Genomic DNA, 21636 nt, shown 5'->3' with positions numbered 1-21636 from the left:
TCAGAAATGTGTCATTATGGGTAAAATTAGACTGAATTGAATGCTGGATGGCTGCTGTCTTTTGGAAAGAATTACTTTGGTGATCTGAGGTGAGTTGCTTTGCTGGTTTGAAGTGATTTTTGATCAACATTTGGTACTACCTAGCTCCCGACATAGTCCTTGCATAGGCAAAACATGGCCAGCACCTATTTCCTTCCGTTTCCATTGGTCTATGGTTTAAGTCTTTTGTTATACTAACATGCCCAATGATGTCATGTACTGTTAAGTTTTAACTTCATTTTACTATTGATGTACGTTGTATAAATTTTTATTATTGTACACCGCGTAGAAGTCTGATTATAAGATTTTAAATAAACTTCTAAAATTTGAAGAAAATATTCCTGATTCTGATCAGTTTCCTTCTACCATCATACTGGATCTTGCGAATCATCTACCCTGCTGTTTCCTTGCACCATCCATGTATGCTTTTTGCAATGAAAAAGCAGTTTGCGGGTCTCTTGGAGAACTCAGAAACAGTTTTGAACAAAGCTTTAGAATATGATAGGAATTGGATACTCCGAATGTATTTCAGGTTTAAAGATGTAAAATTTATGGGTAATTCCATTTTGATATTTCCTGACCTTTGTAGGTCCACTCAACAGAGGAGAAAGGCCTTTTTGGCCCTTAAACCTCTGGTATTGAATCTCAAAGGGACTTTTTTCTTGCAGTTTCCATATAAATGCATTGTCAAAGTAGATGAGAAATCATTTGCATTTTTTGTAATCAAGAAAACCTCTGGTACCAGTGGCAATCTCTACTCCCTCTAATGTGAATCAGGTAGAAACTGATGACGTTTAACATGTAATTCTGCTACTTATACATTTCCTTTGATGTTTTCTTTTTGATCCCTGTTGGTTTCAATGTCTTGCCTCAGGTCTCTTAACCATTTCCTTCTTAATGAGGTTTATAGGTTATAATCATAGGTTGCATACGCAGGAGTTTCGTCAGCCGTAAACCTGAAGTCATTATGCCACTGTAGAGATCCATGGTGAGACCGCACCTGGAGTACTGTGTGCAATTTTGGAAGCCACATTACCGCAAGGATGTACTGAGACTGGAATCGGTCCAGAGAATGGCCACCAGGATGGTCTCGGGACTCAAGGAGCTCCCGTACGAGGAGCGGTTAGGGAAGTTGCAGCTCTACTCACTCGAGGAACGTAGAGAGAGGGGAGATATGATCGAGACATTCAAGTACCTCACGGGTCGCATCGAAGTGGAAGAGGATATCTTCTTTTTCAAGGGTCCCGCGGCAACAAGGGGACATCAGTGGAAAATCAGGGACGGGAAACTGCACGGTGACACTAGGAAGTTCTTCTTCACCGAAAGGGTGGTTGATCGCTGGAATAGTCTTCCACTTCAGGTTATTGAGGCCAGAAGCGTGCCAGATTTTAAGGCCAAATGGGACAAACATGTGGGATCTATCCGCAAAGATAGATAGGGAGGGTCATTGGAGTGGGCAGACTTGATGGGCCGTGGCCTTTATCTGCCGTCTATTTCTATGTTTCTATGTTTAAATAATGTTACTTATTCTATATATGTGGGAAACTCATTTTTGTATACCTAATTTTAGTTGTAACCTTATTTTCTGTTCAAGATTTATGCTTGTAAAAATTGGAAATTCTAATAAATAAATTTAAAAAAAAAAAGAAAAGAAAAAGCAGTTGGCTAGGAAAACATGGCCAGATTTGCACCACTGTCTGTATATACAATTTTACCTAAAAGATTCAATTCTTTGTATGGCATGAGGCATGAATTACAAGTTTCTTCTGATACATTCTGTGCACTCTGTCAAGCTATCATAAAGGCAGAATATTATGAACTATATCCTTCTATGGCCATTTCCCTCACCAAAACCAAAAATGGCAACGCCAGCCCTCTCCCTCTAGATTTGGCTACATATGGATTTCATACATGCTATAACTTCAGTGCTAATATTTATGTATGCATTGTGTATGTAAATGGTTAGAGTATTGGCATTTATGCATGCATACACGTATCACCTAAATAGAGTTACCATATGTCTAGGAAAACCCAGACTTGTTCTCTTTTTAAAGGACTGGTTGTTTTCTTTTAAATGGGAGAGAGTCTGTCTGGGTTTAGCCGGCTCTTTCGACTCCCCCACCTACCTCCTCTCCCCAGCTGTTGTAATTCAATCTTTGGGTAGCCAGCAGCAGCAATGAGATGTGACTACTGCCCCAGAAGCTGCCTCTCTGCAGGTCCTGCCTACATAGGAACAGGAAGTCGTGCAGAGAGGTAGCTTCTGGGGCAGGTCGGCGGTAGCATGCTCACCTTGTTGATGCTGCCCAAAGATTGAATTCCAGTGGCCGGGAATGAGATAGGTGGGGGAGTCGAGAACTAGACAGAGAGGTTGTGAGGGAAAGCAGCATGGAGGGAGGGAGGCCTGGAGAAACATTACAGAAAGGACAGAGTGCTGGAGAGGAGCATGGAGTGGGGTACTGCTGGATGGAAGGATACAGACAGAAACAGGAGAGAGAGAGAGACGCACCTATAGGTTGGAGGGAGGAAGAGAGAGAGTAGAGAATGACACAGTGGCGGTTTACCCGCGGCTACCGCGTTTAGCCGCGGGTAGCCCGCCAAAAACGTGGAATGAAAATTAGCAGCCTCTGCGGGGACAAGGCCATCACCGCCCCATGGAGCGGTGAATGGTCTTGTCACCGCAGTGAGGCATAAAGGATCGTGCGGTTCCCGCAGCCCCCACCCGCCCACCCGCACGCCGGCTCGATCGTTTAACCAGCTTCCTCTCTCCACCTCACCTTAGTTTGCCGGCTTTCTTTTTCGGAGACCAGAACGCTTTCAAAAGAGCCGCGCATGCGCGGCTGCTTAGTATTCAATCTTCAGCTCTCACCCAACTGGAAAAAGGAAGTTGCAGCAGAGCAGAAGATTGAACTTTGAGCAGCCGCGCGTGCGCGACTCTTTGAAAGCGTGCCGGTCGCCGAAAAAGAAAGCCGGCAAACTAAGGAGAGCTGGAGAGAGGAAGCTGGTTAAACGATCGAGCCGGCGTACGGGTGGGGGCTGCGGGGACCGCGTGTTCCGGCTCACATAAGGAAGGAGGGGGTGAAAGGGAAAAGTTTCTCTTCCTTAGAAATAGATTCTGAAGTGACCTCATCAAAGAAGACCAGCACCAAATGTACAAGAAATCCCTTAAACAATGTCAAAAGAGCCCAAAATAGAAAACTGCTACTGCCTTGAGACTCCATTATTGAAGGAATCAACTTGAAATCACAGAAGAGACAGGAAAAGATTAAATGCCTCATGGAATCCTCAGGTACAAAACACAAACCAAATTGTGAATGAAATCAGAGCAGACAGTAAGAATTATAAAACTGATGTCATTATCCATCTGGAAAAAAAGGCGTACTAGAAATAATGCCTCAGCAATACAATTTTCAGAAGTTCTATTTGCTTATGGTAAGGGAGAAGAGAGTCTGCTAGTGATGGTGGGGGGACTGATAGAAGATATGAAAGAAGGGTGGTAGAAAGGAACAGATGGTAAAGGAGGGAGGGAAGGGTAGTAGTGGAAAGGAATAGAACAGACATTGAAAGAGGGTAGAGAGGAACAGACCCTGAAGGGAAATGTGGAAGGCAGAGTGGGGAGAAGACGCTGGAAGGGAAGAAGACTGATGCCAGACTATGGGGGAGTGGAGGGAAGAAGATGGGTGCTAGACCAATTGTGGGAGGGGGTAAAGGGAGAGGCACAGTAACAGCAAATGGAAGATGCAGAGAGAAGACACACAGTGGATGGAAGGAATTGAATGAGAAGATGTGGAAAGCAGAAACCAGACAACAAAGGTAGGAAAAAAAATTCTATTTATTTATTTATTTTTTGCATTAGGATAAAGTAGTATATTAGTTGTGTTGATAAAAATTTATAAACAAAGCCCTGCCAGCTGAACATCTCTTTCTCTAGTTCAGCAGCAGGAACTTTGATTTATAAGAAAGGAATAAGCTAAATATTACAGTACTAAGGCTTATATGGATGCAGCGGGGACGGTGACGGGGCAGTGAATGGGATGGCAGTGGCGGTGATGGGGCGGTGAAAGGGATGACGGTGACGGGGTGGTGAAAGGAACGGCGGTGACGGGGCAGTGCAGAGGATGGTGGGCCGGGGACGGTGCAGTGACGGGGACAGATTTTTCCCCCGTGTCATTCTCTAAGAGAGAGAGCACTAAAAGGGTACAGAGGATGGGAAAGGGGACCAATGAAATAGTTGAAAGGTGGGGGGGGGGAATGGGCGGGGCTATAGGTGGAGTGTGGGTGGGGTCATATTTCCTCTTTTTTTAAATTTTGACAAATATGGTAATCCTGGATCTAAGTGTCTTTCTGTAAATACCCGCTTAACTTACAAAGTGGGCTTTCCTGAATGCAATAAGCTCCTACCATGCTTCTTCTAGGAAGTTAATTGTAGGTGCTTTTTTATAGACTTGCCCTCATAGTGGCAAAATACACTGGAATCATTTTTGGGTGAATACTGTAAGTTACTCTGGTATCTGCAGCACTACGGCACTTTTTGGAAAAGCAGAAAAAAAAGTTATCTTAAAAATTTCTAATGTAATGCTAACAAATGATTCAATAAGCAATATGTAGGGATTACTAAGGTCATTTTCATCACGCAACATATCAATAGATTATTTAAGATTCACAAACTTTATCTAGTCTGAAGTTTTTGTGCACATGGACACAGTTTGTTTTAGCTGCTCAATATACAAACAATGGCATTTTCTTAGGATAGTATCTTAAATCTCTGAGTTTATATACCTGAGGTCCTCCTCATCTCCCATTTCCACTCCTGCCTCCTTGAGCATGGCCACACCCTCACGATATTCCAAACTTAGAGTGGGTTCCAAAAACTTGAAGGGCTCGCTTGGAAACTGTCTGCCCACAGTCTGAATCTCAGTCTGAAACCTGTAAATAGTGAGAACAAAATATATATATATTTTTTTAAAATTCCAGAATGCAGAGAGTAATGTGTTAACCTATCAAACATACAAAAAAAAAAGTAATCAAGTTGTTTGGTACAGATGATATCTCTCTAAAGAAAATGCAAGCTCAGGGGGCTATTTCAGTCTCTTTCTTCCCAATAGACCTAGTCTGGTCATTGATGTGATGATGGTCCTGAATCAGCAGCCAGGCCCCAGGGCTCTTCCAGGATGTTGCAATCATGGTCACTGAATACAGCCGCTAGGTGTGGAGGAGGAGGAGCAGACTAATGTTCAATTCCCACTGTTGCTCCTTGTGACCCTGGGGAAGTTACTAAACCTCCACTGCCCCACGTACAAAACTTAGATTGCAAATCCCACTAGCGACAGAGAAAGTACCCGACTACTACTACAACTATTTATCATTTATATAGCACTGAAAGATATACACAGCGCTGTACATTTGACATGTAATAGACGGTCCCTGCTATGAAGAGCTTACAATCTAATTTGGACAGACAGGCAGGACATACAGAGATTGGGGAGTTTCTTACAGAGAGAATGATAGCATGGGCATAGGTAATTTTACGGTGAATGGGAGTTAAGAGTTGAAAGCAGCCTCAAAAAATGGGCTTTTAGCTTGGATTTGTATACAGTATGCAAACTTCTTTGATTGTACCACAGAAAGGAATCTAATAAATAAATGTCACCCCTACAGGCTGTGAAAGTTGCCTACTCAACATTGCCAGTCACCCTAATGAAACTTAACTTGTGGACTGAACTAGAGACCTTTTACATGGCAGTGCACACAGAACACTGTCTTTTAGCAACTGTGCTAGCCCTGCTCATCTTCATTTCTATGGATCTAAGTGAGTTAATATGGAAACCATATTACTTTAAATGCTATCATTTTAAAATGTTATTCATTCCCTCTGTAATTCCCCCATCTGAGCACCGTGTACTGATAGACAAACCAGTTTGTCTGTTTTGATTAGATTGTAAGCTCTTTTGAGCAGGGACCATCTCTTCTATGTTTTGATGGACAGCGCTGTGTATGTCTATTAGCACTATAAAAATTATAAGTAGTAATACAGTTTAAATCCATTTGATTACTATTGCAGTACCCATAACTGTCCACATGGTGTTCCTCTTGTATGAAACCTAAACTGTTAAGCAGAATTTTATCTATTAAAGGTTAGTAAACTGAAAATCTAGTTAAAGAAAAAGATAACTATCTAATCTGAAACACACATCTCCAAAACCTTAGAAATTAAAAGCCAACCCTAAGAAAAAAAAAAAAAAAAAGTAAATACATGAAGAAAAAGGCCATAAGTAATTCCTTCTGGGGCATGGAAGGGATTTAGCCCCAAAAACAAAATGGTAAACATTTGAATGAGCATTTCTAGTATCTCTATAGAAATCTGAAAACGTCACAGAAGAGCAAAAACACACAAAAGAAAAATTAAATCTTCTAGGAAGAATTATTAAAGACTACCAAACACTTCTAGACAACATTATTACAATACATAAAATGAAGAATGCCTACAGACACTAAAACCCAGAAAAGCATGCAACTCCAATAGATTATTAAACAAAATGCTCAAATACTGCAATTTTCAGATCCAGGAAGCAATGATACAGCTATTTAACCTAATTTTGCTTACTCTTGGGTCAATTTCTTAAAGACATAAACAGAGGGGTTAATCACACCAATCTATAACTGGTGGGAAGATACTATTAACCCAATTACAGAGGGACATGTGTTAATAATAACATTAGCAAACTGCTCTATAATATGCTCAAAAATTAATATTAAAATTGCTAATGAACAGTCTGCACAGAAGTCAGATTGACTTCATTTCAAAGCACTGAACCACTGATCACATTCTTTACTGCCTTACAGAAACTGATTAACAAACATGTAAACACTCCCTCTGGGAAAACACTTGATTTATTTTTAAAAAGTTTTTTTTTTTAAAAAAAAGCCTTTGACTATAAGGTATCCTGGGTTCAACCTTAAAAACTACTGCCAACTGGAATTGATAGAAAAACCTATGATGTCTATTGAATGCAGCATATGTTATAATAAATTTTACACCTCTCCAGAGGCAATAGGCTGCCTCCTAGTGGCAGTTCTTCAAGATTGTCTCAGAGGGTCTTGGGTACCATTTCAGAATCTGGAAGTGCCAGAATAGGAGCGACTGGGGATTACTCCTGCTCCAACTACACTACTGGGACCTTAGTAAGAACCAGGGATGGGGTAGAGATGAAGGAACTCAGCCAGGAGTGGGAGCAGGGGCAACTAAGGTGTAACAGAGATGGATGCTGTCAGGATCAGAGATTTTAAAAAGCTTCTCTCGTGCACATCTGGTGAAAAGATGCACTCTTTTAAAAAAATCCCTGCTCCCACTGATGCACTCTTTTAAAAAAATCCCTGCTCCCACTGGACATGGCGAGACATTGATGTGCAGGCCTGTACATCCTTACATGAATTTTACGAGCAGATCTATGTTTAGCAGAGCCTTTAACACACTCTGAGCTCTTTGGGGACAATGGGCTAGAGAAAAAAAAAATTAAAAAATTAGAAATTAAAAAAAATAAATAGATAGAATGTACTGTGAGAATTTTTATGTACCAACCTAGGCATTTTAACTTCTTTCTCTATATTCTATCTCAAATGGCCCTCATGTGCCAGCTATATAAAATAATTAACTATTTTTGAGGTTTTTCAGTTTTCTGCAAGCCCAGATTAAACCCATCAGCAGCAAACAGGTGCAAAACTGGTAATGATTTTCCCATAACAGAATCAGACAGCATCAGATGCCCTCCTGTCAGAGATGTCTACCAGTTTTGCCGTGCTCAGTCACTTGGAAATTTTTCATGTGAGTAGCTATCAATGAGGACAATCATCTTTCTCCCAAAATGCAACAGCCTGGTTTCTGCCTCACAGAAGACTATTTGAACCATTACTGAACAGTGCAATGCACAACTTTCCTCTGTAAACAATCAGAAACATGAGGGAAGACTAAGCTCTATTGATCCTTCAAGTTATAACAACTCAGGTCTCTCCAGGACCAAATAGCAATGCGAGGCAGAGACATGAATTCCAAAGTAATTCTGCTCAAAGGTTTGGGACTGCGGTGGAAGCCACTGGTCTAGCTTACAAATACTATATTAGTGGCTGTTCACTGTGTTAACATTTGTGCATATACACTGACAGCATTATAAATCTACTGCGGTGGGATAGTCTGAATTCAGTTTACCTGCTACCTATCAAATTATGCAAAAAATTATCCACGAAAGACTTTCAAGCTGAATGCATAAATGACTGTCTGTAAAATACCCAGAGGATTCTTGTAACAATTCAGTTAGGGCCTCTTTTATCAAGTATAATACCGTAGTATGGCAAGGCAAATGCACCGAAGCCCATAGGCTTTGGTGCATTTGCCACACGGGACTCACTACCGCAGCTTGATAAAAGAGGCTCTTAATTTGTGAACAAAGAACAAGTTGTAGGTAAGAATATTTTAGTGGACTAAAGATATCTATGACAAACTTTCAAGTGCTAACCTCTGCTCATAAGCTTGGTATGGTATCACAGATGAATCATCTCTTTAGTAACATATGCAGACAGCCTAAAATCTTGATTTCTCTATGCTATTTAAACCCATTGTAACCATGCTGACCCGATGAAAACAGAATAACTTTAGAACATTTTGCAATGAATATACTTAGTCCATAGAAACATGAAGGCAGATAAAGGCCAAATGGCCCATCCAGTCTGCCCATCCACCATCTCCACATCTCCCTAAGAGATCCCATATGCATGTCCCATGCTTTCTTGAATTTAGACAGTCTTTGTCTCCACCACCTTTAACGCGAGACTATTCCACGAATCTACCACCCTTTCTGCACAAAAGGATTTCCTTAGATTACTTCATCTCCTTTCCTCTCAATTCCTGAGCTTAAACATCTCTATATGCTCTCTCCCGTTTTTCCTCCAAAGTAGACATATTAGATCTTTAAGTGTCCCCATACGTCTTATGATGAAGACCACTGACCATTTTAGTAGCCTTCCTCTGGATCGACTGCATCCTGTTTATATCTTTTTGAAGGTGTGGTCTCCAGAATTGTACACAATATTCTAAATGGAGGTCTCACCAAAGTCTTATACAGGGGCAACAAACAATACCTCCTTTTTCCTACTGGCCATACCTCTCCCTATGAACCCTAGTATTCTTCTATCAGCCCTAAAGCTTTGTAAAAATCTAAACCGCTTCTAGTACCAGCATGGCTATTATTCAAATATCCAACCTCTTATGCTTCCCTGTGTAACCCTTACAAACACATGAGACTAGAGTGCCTCCATTTCTACTGGAACTTCGATTCTTTACGATCCTTTACTCCTAGTGGAATTCTATGCAAAAGGTAAAATTCCACATAAAATTTTGAAAGTTCCGTGATATTTATTTGTAAAAATTCTCCCATTATAAGGCCTATTTCAATCTTATTTGCTATATACCTTGTATTCTAGTTAAAGTCATAGTGGTTACATAGTATTCAAAAATAGGGAGAAAGGGCTACACAAAATTACGAACATGACAAAACAGGCATAGACGGAATAATAAAAGCACAATAAAGAATTTGTGTTTAAAATAAAAGGCAAATTAATTAAAAGAAAACTTGGCGAGGGAAGACAACAAAACAACACATTAATGCTTACCTCTAATCTACTGCTGACAGTGAGAGAATACGAATAAAGGTTTATTATGATTGTAGACAAAAGCTTTCATAGAGAACAGGCCCCCCTTGCCTTTTCTTTCCTCAGGCTCTAGTCTCCCCAGTTCCCTCTCTCATTCCAACTGTAGTTCTTTCTTCCTCTAATCCCCAGCAAGGTACCTAAATTCCTTCCATCCTCAAGGTTTCTCTACACATCCCAAACCTTACCTCCTCATCCTCTCTCCAGCTTTCAGCATTTCTTCCCCATTCTCCTCCACAGTGCACCCTCAGCTTCCTCTGTATCACCCACCCCCATGGCACTTCCTCAGCTTCCCATGTGTTCCTCCCCAACCCCCACGTTGCACACTCAATCTTACTTTATTGTGCCATTTGGCCTTTATTTGCCATCATGTTTCTATATTCAAAAGGGCCTGGGATAGGCACGTGGGATCTCTCGGAGCGAGAAAGAGAAAATGATTACTGCGGATGGGTAGACTAGATGGGCTATTTGGCCTTTATCTGCCATCATGCATCTAAGTTTCTCTCCCCTCCTCCAGTGATCCTTGCCCCTCCATGATTCTTACCCCACTTGAGCTTTAATGCCTTACCTCCTTGCCCTATTTGTGCGGCAAAAGATGAAGTTGGGGAAAAGCTCGACTCCTCCTCTGTTGGTCTAGGTCCAACTACTGCATGGCTGTACAAACACCGGTGCAGTTCAAATGAACACATGGACTTAGGCTGGCAGAGGAGGACGTGGCAAGGTGTGCAGCTGTTCAACTCCACTTCCTCCCCGCTGATGCTCATGCCTGCACAGGTGTGGAACTGTGCGTAAATTCTGCATTATGCAGTTGTACAGCATTTCCCCAGAAATAAGAATATTTAGCCTGTTTAACGGATCCAGTTTGCGGCTCAGGACCATACCGCTGTTTCGGGGCTGGAGGAAGGGGAATTCGTGGCTCAGGACCGCTGCCACTGCTTTGTGGCTGGGTGGGGGGTATTTCACGGCTTGCTTCGAGGCTGGAGGGAGGGGAGGTTTGTAGCTAAGGACTGCTGCTTCGGGGCTGGAGGGAGAGGGGTTCGCGGCTGAGGACCGCTGCTGCTTCGGGGGTTGGAGAGAGGACAATGTTTTTGCCAATTGGGCGAGAATGCTGGTTACTTGAGTACCAGTTAACTGGGATTCTACTGTATTAAGCTTATGAACCTCAGAATAATGAAAAGTATCTTTTTAGCTATAGAGCTGCACATACACTGCAACATTGAGTTGCCATCATTTTCAAATGCTTTTGTAATGATTAAAGTTTGCAGTGTGGACTAATAACAATACAGAAAAAACTGCATTGCAGGATTGCATCGGGGACTGTCATTCTTACCCCAGCATTCTAGGTTCACATCATAAACCTTCATAAAGCTCAGCAATCTTTAGGGCTGGTGTTATACAGAAGATCCAGAAGAGGGTCCCCTGATCCCCTCTCCTCCCTGCCACCCCTCTGATTATACCACTCACCAGACTTTCACCAAATTATTAACACACTGACAGACCTTCACCAAAGACAGAACAAGGGATCACAAATTAGAAACAAAAATATTTAGACAAAAATTTAACCAAGTACCCCAAGCATATACTGTAACACTAGAGAAATAAAAAGGGAAATCTTTGTACTGTGTTCACTAGAAAAGAAAATACATCTGCTATATACATTTCCGTTAATAAATTTAAAATAAAATGCTTTTTTCCTACCTTTTATTGTCTGGACATTTTATTGTTCTATCACTTTGGTTCCAGTTTCTCTTTTCTGCTTTTCTGTCTATCCTCTGCTAATTCTCTTTCAAGTGGTTGTTGTCCATTTGTCTTTTCTCCTCTCTCCTGTCTTGCTCAATTCCCTCTGGCATATTGATTGCTCCTTTTTGGCTCTTTCCTCTCTTTTTCTTTCTGCCTCTCTATCCACTCAAATTTCACCTTCTTACTTTTCAGTTATCTATCAAATTTCCATCTCCTTTTTACCCTCTGGTTTTACCATTAACTACCTCCCTCTGTCTCCAGTTTTGCATTCTCTTTCATTTTTAATCTACTACCCATTACCATATTTCTATCTACTGTAATCCCTATCCTTCTCTTGTGCACTACCCCCAGCCTCTCTTACATGGTTCTACCAAACCCAGCATCCTTCTCCTTCCACCCTTCTAGCTCAGCATTTGCTTCCTCTTTCTCCCCTCCCACACTTAAAGCCTGATATCTCCCTGTCCCTTTCTCTTTCCTCATGTCCCCCCTCCCCCTCCAACATTTCTCCCTCTTTCTTTCTTCCCTCTCTCCTTACCACTGTCCAGCATCTCTCCCTCAGTCCCTTCTGCCACTGGATCCAACAATTCCCTCTTGTCCCCCTCCCTTATCCTGTGCATCTCTCCCTTTCTCCCTTGTGCTGAGTCTACCATCTCTTCCTCCCTCCCCCCACCACGTCCAACATTTCTCCCTTTTTTACCCATCTCCTCCTCGCCCCACTGTGCAGCCTCTCTCCTTCCCTCCCCTCATGTCCAACAATTCTCTTTCTTCCCTTCCTCTCTCCTGATGTCCAGCCTCCCTGAAGCAGATCCATGGTGTGGATTGCCCCTGTCTACTTTAACACAAGCATTTCTCTTCAAAAGGACACCAATAGCAGCAATGATTACTACATGCTGCCTGTGCCAAAGCCTTCCTTCTGCTGTGTTTGACTCAGGCAGAAATAGAATATCAGATGGGGTGAGGTGGGGCTCAGTGAAGACTTTTGGGTCAGTCACAGGCAGAGTGTAAGAATAGCTGCTTCTGCCCCTTTGAAGAGATGTAGGACTGTCCTGAGGGTGGGATAGGGGAGGAATAAGGTCTAAACAGCCTGCTCAGTTTTATGTTATTAGAGAGGCAGGAGGAGAAAGGAGGCAGGATGAACGAAATGAAAAACTAAGCAAAAGAACTTCCTCTGTGTGCTGGATCTAATTTGGAGACAAGTACAGAATAAAAGGCTGAATAATTTTGATCCAAAGGCCACATTAGTCCATAAGCCTCAATCTATGTGAAAATTGTGGGGCTCTCCAAATAAAAAGTTTTCACTCATTTCTGTTCCTATGTAATACACCATTCACCTGTCATCATAAAAGTCATCGTCAGATCAAATGTGTCCAAAGCAAAACAACATTAATCAATTATTAGTCTGTTATAATTTGTTTTCTGTTTGGTCTTGAATTTGAAGACAATTACAGTTTTCTCACAAAACATGATTTTATAATTAAGCACGCATGCATATGCACGCACACCTGCTTTCCGTGCATAAAAGAGCTTTTATATAAAATTGTTTCAGGGGGTTACATGCATAACAGTACAAATGGTGGCATAACATGACACAAATGTGGATGTGCTCTTGGGTGGAGTCCGTTAAGCATAGATGCAGTCACAAAGCACTAATGTTTTTTTATTTTTTTAAATAAAATATGCACATTCGTGCAGATTATACATGTGTACTTTTAAGCCAATGTTCATAGCTTCAATCTAACCACGATTTCTGTCAGATTACCCCTAATATTCCACATAGCCACGTGCGTGCCTATTTGTCTTTATACATAGGCTAAAAATAGGCATTTTTTTACTCACTTAACCTAGGTGACAAGTTATCAATTTACCCTCAAACGGCAGAAGTTATCTATTACAAAAGGTGCAGCAAAAACAGGTGAAGATAACCATCTTACCTTTCTTGAAGCCCCTTAAATATCTGCACCATGGTGTCAGCAATCTCTTCCACTACCTCATGATAATGATAATTAAAAGCCATTTCAATATCCAAACCAACAAACTCTGTCAGGTGGCGGTGAGTATTGGAGTCTTCAGCTCTGAAAACTATTAACATAAAAGAAATTCAGATTAAAGATATGAATACTCTCCTATTAAACAGCAATACATTAAATTACATTAGTGATTTCTATTCCGCCATTACCTTGCGGTTCAAGGCAGATTACATATGAGTTATCAGGACATTTAGGAGTACATTTTGGAGGTGCTAAAGGGTGAAGTGGATTGCAAATGGGGCTTGAGATGGATCTTGCTGTATTAGATCGTCTTTATGTAGTTTTTGAATAGCAGGGTTTTTATTTCTTTTTTGAAGGTTTTATAGTCTGCGGTCGAGATGTAGCAAAGTAACAACATAAACAAAGCCACTCTTCTGCTGCCTAATGTTATTTGCCACAAGACTGAGGATAGTCAATATTCAGTTTCCCTATATTAAAGTCACTTACAAGAACTCGTGTCTCATCTATAACAGGCATTTTATAGGCAAATACAAGTACGAGATACTTTATCTGAAATTCCGAAAACTGAAAAGCTCTGAAAACCGAAATTTGATGTGAACTGGAAGTAGTCAATTTCCTTGATGTGACACAAGCTGAAACCAATATAGGTGAGTGTGTTTCTCCTGTTCTCTGCACAATTCAAGTCAGAAGGCTGGAGAAATGGCAAAGATAGTTGCAGATTTCACTCAGGGTGGCAATTTTATGATCTTATTGTCTGTCTTTTTCTGACTTAACATTACTATTCCAAAATCCAAAAACTGAAATATGCCTGGTCCCAAGGATTTCAGTTAAAGGATCTTGTACCTGTATCATATACACAAAAAAATGTATAAAATTACTCTCATGCCTATTACAGACATAATTACATTCTAAAAATTCTAATCGCCTCACCAGGCAGATTAGATAAACCCATTTTGGTTTCTGCCTTGCATCGTTTACGTATGTCATTCTAGGGGCAACTTTCTAAGCAAACGGATACCTTTTACCTGCAGAATTTTACATCAAATTTCAAAGGGAATAATTCCAGTTTCAAAATGAATTTGGTAAAGGTAAGCTCGGAGGGATATGGTGCCCTGAGCCAACTTTGATGGCAGTGCCCTCACCACCAAAGCTTAAGCTTTCTCCCCTTCTCTTTCCAGCCCCTAGTCCAGAATTGCTCCTTTTCCTCTCTCTCTCCTTCCCCCACGGTCCTCTAAATATTACTTTGCTTGCTGATAACAGCATGCTGCTTTCAACCAGCCCTGGGTCTTCCTTCTCTGTGTTCCACTGACAAGAAATTGTATAAGATGGAAGCAGGATGAAGCAGAGGGAAGACCCAGGGTGGCCGAAAGCAGCCTGCTGTGCATGCTGTTGCTACCGGCAAACAAGGTAATGTTTAAAGGGCTACAGGAGAAGGATGAGAGGAGAGGAAGCAATGCTGGACTAGGGGCTGGAGAAAGAAGTGGAGAAATGTTGGACTGAGAGAGAAGGGGGAGAAAGATTTGGACCAGGTGAAGCACTGGCAGTGAGCTCGGGGCCAGGATTTTGGTGCCCTGGGCCAAAGCCTCACCTGGTCCAATGGCTGAGCCAGTCCTGGGTATGCACAAGGATCTGCGCCTGCAAGGGAATTTTTATATGAAAACCTATATGCATACTTTTGAAATTCAAAAGCAAGTACAGTACACTCTGCTTCAAACCCCACAACAGGAGCACCTCCTCAATACCTGTGTATGTACTGAATAATTTCCAAAAATCCCAGAAGTCACCTGACTATGGCGGTATAGAAGAATAAAGTTATTATTATTATTTATGTGCATAAATACCTTGTTTTTATGTGGGGGGATGCTTTTGAAAATTGTTCTCTGTAATACTATTACTCTTCCTATAAGTACTTTTAATGGACAGCATTATTTTTCTGAAAATCCTTCTAGAACTATGCAGAAGAGAAAGGATTCAACTCAATATTGCCCGGTGAATTGGCATCACCAAGACAACTCTATACTTGCAGCTTGGGCTGTAAATACTGCAAACTTACCTGGTCCGATGCAGAAAACCTTTTCAAAGTCAGCACAGATACACATCTGCTTGTACAGCTGTGGAGACTGTGCCAGGTAGGCACTTGTTTTGAAGTAGGATACAGTGAACACATTGGCTCCCCCTTCACTGGCAGCTGGAACAGCAAAAATCTATACACTTAAAATCACAGTGCATGTTCAGACTTAGCAAAACACAAACTCTTTAGAGATTTGCAAGTAAGATAAATCAAAATTCAAATGCTGTCTAGCTATCAGATGATATTCAGTAAATATGCTTCATGAGCTGCCTTATATTATCAGGGGATATCACAACAGTCAACTGAAAAGCTTTGATTTAAATGGGTATATAAGAAATAAAATTATTATTATTAAATAATCTTTACGTACTATTAATACTGAGCAATCCTCTTAAATAAAATCTGTATTTTTATTCAATATAATGAATTTTATAAACAAAGGTACGGGATATTAAAAATTCCTACAATCCACAAAGCCACTGTAGGGACCCGCTATGACAACTGCGGTCCCAAAAACAGAGGCAAAAGACCAGGCTATCACAAAGAACAAGAGACAACCACAAAACACACCACGTGAAACTCCACATGGTGTGTTTTGTGGATATTAAATATTCCTTTAGTCTCTTTGCTATAATACTGAAACTGGTGTAAATCTGTATTTCAGATCATTCATTCCTTTTTCCAGTGTGTGTGTGTGTGTGTGTGTGTGTGTGTGTGGGGGGTAAATATCATGGCAGCTGGCTTTGGGTACAATTTCATATCCAAGTTTCAGCAGCAATATAATTTTTTTCTTCATTTCTTTAGATTTTTATGAGCTTTTTCATTATTCAAGCTGAGGTCTAGATCTTAAAAAAGCGGTGTCACACAGGCAGCTCTCATCTGTATTACAACCCTCACCTTCCCTTCCAAACCTTTATGTTCACAAGACAAATCCTGTTCAATTACATGCCATGTGATATGAAATCCTCTGAATCTTTCAGAAACTCCTGAAAACTGTGACCATTTCTGAAACAAGGCGACTAAAGTACCAGATCCAAAATGTTGAGAATGACTGATTTTTCATGTCATGGGGGGGAGGCATAATCAGTCTGAATTTCAGTAACTGTTTTTTTTTTTTTTAATATGAAAGGATGGAATTTGGAAAGTTCTATTACAAACTGTTTGCTCTAACAGAATTCATTATAGTCTTTTTTTGCTTTTGTTTCTGGTGACTTTAGTCACCTTTTCCCAGAAAATGTTTCAAGTGTGGTAAAGACAAATAATTTCTAGTGCAATAGGCACATCATTCTTGAACACGTGGAGGTTGGCTCCCTCAAAGTAAAGATAGCAGAGTCTGTCAGATCACAATTGCCTTGATTATGTGGGTGAAATATTAATTTTATTTTTTTTGTATTAATTATATTTCAGGAATTTCTTGTTTGTCTCCAAGTATGATGCTATAAGTTTTAGAAAATTAATAAAAAGATAATAATAATAAAAAGATAGCGAGTCTGTCGTGTTTCAGGCCCCAGACTAAAAGAAGGCCATTGGCCTCTCATCCAGATGTGTCCAGATTTTTCAAGGGAGCATTATATCTGCATTCTCTAGTATGTCAGCCTTTTCCAACATGAAATCTTAATCTCATCCTGCGGTCTCTCTCCAGAGCTACGTATAATCCTTTGGAGAAGGCCTAAAGGATGGACCTGACAGTTAAAACATTTTCAGTGGTGGTCATGTCAGTATAGCGGGTGTCTGAACTGCAGCCATTATCCTACAGAGAACCTTTTCTCAGAGTTTTGGAGATCAAGGTATCACTGCTTATAGTCCCCTCTTTCTTGCCTAAAGTAGTATCAACTTTTCACGACAACCAAGAAGTACAGTTGCCTGCCTTCATGCCCTCGAGATCCAAGAAGGGTGACAAAATTCTGAAATTGCTGGATATTTGCAGAGTATTGCTTTGTCATCTCTAAACAACAAATGAGTTTTGACTGCTAGACCATCTTTTTGTGCTGGTGGGCACTAGCCGCTGGGACTGGCTGGCATCAAAAGCAACCATTTCTTCAGCTTATATCAGAAGCGGAAAGCGACCTCAGGTATCCTTAAAGGCACATTCCACCAGGAGGGTAGCATCCTCCTGGGCAGAGTCTAGAGCAGTTTCATCTGAAATTTGTAGAGTGGCCACATGGTCCTCCTGCCATACTTTCATAAAGATTTATAGGGTGGATGTAGTGGCCAATTGGATACTGTATTTTGATCTTCGGTACTATTATCTGTCCCACCCTAGATGTTGGGGACTGCTTTGCTACGTCCCAAATGTTTAAGAATGATATGCCTATGATACCACATGCATTATCAAGGAGTTTTTGGATTTGACTTATGAAAACAGAAAGATTTCTATTGATTTTTTGATAAAATTCTTAGCTCTGGCAATGGAAAAATATTATTTTTGATATAGGGATTGATTTTTCCAACACATTTCTGGAGTGGCCATGGAAGCCACTATGGCCCCCTCCATTGCAAATCTTTTTATGCATAAATCTGAAGATTTATGGATTAAACATAATCCTTTTTTCTGTTTTATTGGCATCTGGCTATGCTACATAGATATTCTTCCCCCCAAAACCCCCTGTGTATATAGTCGCAGTGCAAATATGATCCTATAAAATATTTTCAAAGCTTATTCATTATCTTCTAACAAATATCTACAAAACAGCTAACAACTAAAGGGCGGACCTAGGAGGAAAATCCTCAGAAACTATTGGGGTTAACTATTAATGTCTGATAACCCTTCTTTTGATCATCAACATAAAAACCTCCTTCCATCCACTTTAAATACTTAGATTCCTTTGCTGTTCTTTCTCCCCAAGAAATCATGCACTTATATAATTCTACTCCTATAAACATTTATTTTCTGCAACACTTATTTACCTGTTTTGTTTTTTTTAATACCTCTTTCAAGTCACATTACATATATCTTACTTTCAGGGTGCTAAAACACTTGATGTTAAAGAGTGCTCCTACCAACTCTTTTTAGATTATAAAACTGCTTTCTGCTTTGCAATTCCCACTCTGATAATGGAAGAGTGCTAATGGCAACTTTGCTGCTATAAATGCATATAACTTTATAGGAGATCCGACTGCAATTTAAAAGATGTATGGTTGTATGTTTCTATCTAAAATAACTTCTGTGAAAAGGATACTGAAATTAAAGCATGTGAGAAAGTATGACCTGATACTGAGTGCTAAAGAAGCCAAGCAAAAGAAGCTCTCCAGCGTCAAGGCTGGTACATGAAATATACCTGAAATGATTTTTGGAGTCTGGATCTCCACAAACCCCTTATGGATAAGTACTTCTCGGAAGAGACTGCAGATACCTGACTGGAGGCGGAAGACAGCCTGACTAGTGCATGTCTGTGGGAAAGGAGACAGGTGCAGTGTGATAAGCAGCCCAGTTCAATAAATAATAATGTAGCATATAATTACAACTACTTCTAAAGCAACTGATATTTAACAAGGATATGCTTTAGAAATGTATTCATATAATTGATGATTTAATACCTATTGGCCCAACATAAGAAGTTTTGGAAATAATTGATAAATTATCAGGACTCCCTATCTATAGCTGTATTCGAAAGCTGTTCACCTACTTGAGTTTTTTTCATATTACCTTACCAAGATTGTATTTGACACTGACCTTGTCATGCTCCTAAGTTATTTGTACTTGTACCTTCACCATTCATGTATGTTCTTCTACTTAATTTTGGTTAACCACTTTGAACTTCACGGTGTATCGCGGTATACAAATAAAATTTTATGTTATGTTAAAGGTTCTCTCAGTTCCAGTAAATTATTGAAACTCATATGACAAATGAATATGTAAGGAACTGAACAGCTGAAAAATGTGAACTAATGAAGATATTGGTGAATTTCTGTTCTCATTGACATTGCTTTGGGAATATCACCTCTGATGATCCTATTCAAAAATGTTGATTTGAATGGATATTGTGGATGTATGTATGGTTATTTAGAGTGGATTTTAGTTAGCACATCCTAAATTGTTCTTGAAATAAGTGCCTTATTTCCTATGAAAGATGCTCAGGACCACAAGGTGAATATGATTTTGAAAGAGCAGTTTGATGCTCTTGCTTTGAGGACCATGCCTGCTGCTGCTTTGTTTGCTGCTCAGGCCTGCAATACCAGACTGCAGTAGCAGCCCTCTTTGAGGAGGATGCCTTCCCCCAGCTTGTGCTGGAAGGGGTAGACGTGGCAAACGTCTTACATGATCTTATCAAGGTGTCTGCTTATGCTGTCTCGGCATGCAGAATGCTCTGGATCTGGCAGTGGGCGGGTGAATCAGCATCCAAGGCAACCTTGAGGAGGCTGCCCTTTATTGGACAGATGCTTTTCGGTAAGGGCCCTGATGACCTTATGGCCAGTGTGGCAAATTGCCAACCTAAGTCTCTGCCAGAAAGTAGACCATGCCCGACCTCTGGGTGGGAGTAGAAGCAATTTTTATCCGTCTCGTTCTCAGCAGTACAACCAGGGGCCCTTTGTTCAGAGGTCATTCCAGGGTTACAGGCAGCGATTCATCAACTCCAGACGTCAGCAGCCCTCAGGGTCCTGCATCAACCCACCCTCCAAGAAGCCCCAATGACACCAGATTGGCAGCTACATCTCCACATATTGGTGGGGTGGCTGTCGGCGTTTCAGAGGGAGTGGGAGAAAATTACCTTACACCAATAGGTGTTGGGATACCATCCAAATGGGTCACAAGATCGAGTTTTATCACCCTCCTCAGGATTTGTTCATTGACTTTCCAGTCAGGCAGCTGAAAAAGAAGGCCATGGTCAGGGCCACGCTTCAAAGACTTCTGGACATTCAGGTCATAGAACCTGTCCCTTATGTCAGCTCAGGCTCAGGCAAATACTCCAGATACTTCATTGTACCCAAGAAAGGCACAGAGGACTGGAGGCTCATCTTGGATTTCAAGGCAGTAAATACCTTTCTTAAGGTCCCTCATTTCTACATGGAAACAGCCCAGTCTGTCATTGCAGCTGTGGTTTCAGGAGAATGTATGACCTAGCCTGCTTAATCCAATGATTCAATTTTATCACATATTCCCAACCCCCTAGTACAACAAAAATTATATTTCTATCTATATATATAAAATCGGAGGTATGTATGTGTGTATGTATGTATGTGTGTGTGTATGTGCCGCGATCACGCAAAAACGGCTTGACCGATTTGAACGAAACTTGGTATGCAGATCCCTCACTACCTGGGGTGATATGTTCTGGGGGTCTCGCGGCCCACCTGCACACGTGGGCGGAGCTACAAACAGAATATCAGATTTCACCCATTCATGTCAATGGAAAAAATGTAAAAAGCTGCCATTCTCACAGTAATTCCAACTATAAAACACTTTCTATGACACTATAACCACTAGGGACATCGTTTCTATTCTACCACGGACACCATACATATAGAGTTTGTATGTTCTAACTGTGTTTGTAACTGTTTCCTTCATGCACCCCAGTTCATAATGTTATGACATTACATGAGTACTCACATATGCTGAACGGCTTGACCGATTTGAACGAAACTTGGTATGCAGATCCCTCACTACCTGGGGTGATATGTTCTGGGGGTCTCGCGGCCCACCTGCACACGTGGGCGGAGCTACAAACAGATTTTCAGATTTCACCCATTCATGTCAATGGAAAAAATGTAAAAAGCTGCCATTCTCACAGTAATTCCAACTATAAAACACTTTCTATGACACTATAACCGCAGATCCCTCACTACCTGGGGTGATATGTTCTGGGGGTCTCGTGGCCCACCTGCACACGTGGGCGGAGCTACAAACAGAAAATCAGATTTCACCCATTCATGTCAATGGAAAAAATGTAAAAAGCTGCCATTCTCATAGTACTTCCAACTATAAAACACTTTTTATGACACTATAACCACCAGGGACATCGTTTCTATTCTACCACGGACACCATACATATAGAGTTTGTATGTTCTAACTGTGTTTATAACTGTTTCCTTCATGCACCCCAGTTCATAATGTTATGACATTACATGAGTACTCACATATGCTGAACTAGGAACACAGGTTTC

The 21636-nt window shown here is 40.8% G+C and overlaps 1 protein-coding gene across 2 annotated transcripts in view; it reads right to left on the bottom strand.

Moving 5' to 3' along the window:
• The window catches only part of DARS1 (aspartyl-tRNA synthetase 1), a 195319-nt gene that overhangs the window by 12257 nt on the left and 161426 nt on the right, over positions 1–21636 (bottom strand). For both annotated transcript variants that reach the window (XM_033945564.1, XM_033945565.1), the window contains 4 exons: positions 18813–18924; positions 15517–15651; positions 13407–13554; positions 4816–4962 (listed from right to left, as the gene is read on the bottom strand). In XM_033945564.1, coding sequence (XP_033801455.1) covers positions 4816–4962; positions 13407–13554; positions 15517–15651; positions 18813–18924 — 542 coding nt within the window. The remainder of the gene's footprint in view (positions 1–4815; positions 4963–13406; positions 13555–15516; positions 15652–18812; positions 18925–21636) is intronic.

The sequence above is a fragment of the Geotrypetes seraphini genome, chromosome 5, assembly GCF_902459505.1.
Source record: "Geotrypetes seraphini chromosome 5, aGeoSer1.1, whole genome shotgun sequence".
In the NCBI taxonomy this organism is placed as follows: domain Eukaryota; kingdom Metazoa; phylum Chordata; class Amphibia; order Gymnophiona; family Dermophiidae; genus Geotrypetes; species Geotrypetes seraphini.
The sequence above is the reverse complement of the archived record's forward strand: the minus strand, read 5'-3'. Positions and strand labels throughout refer to the sequence as shown.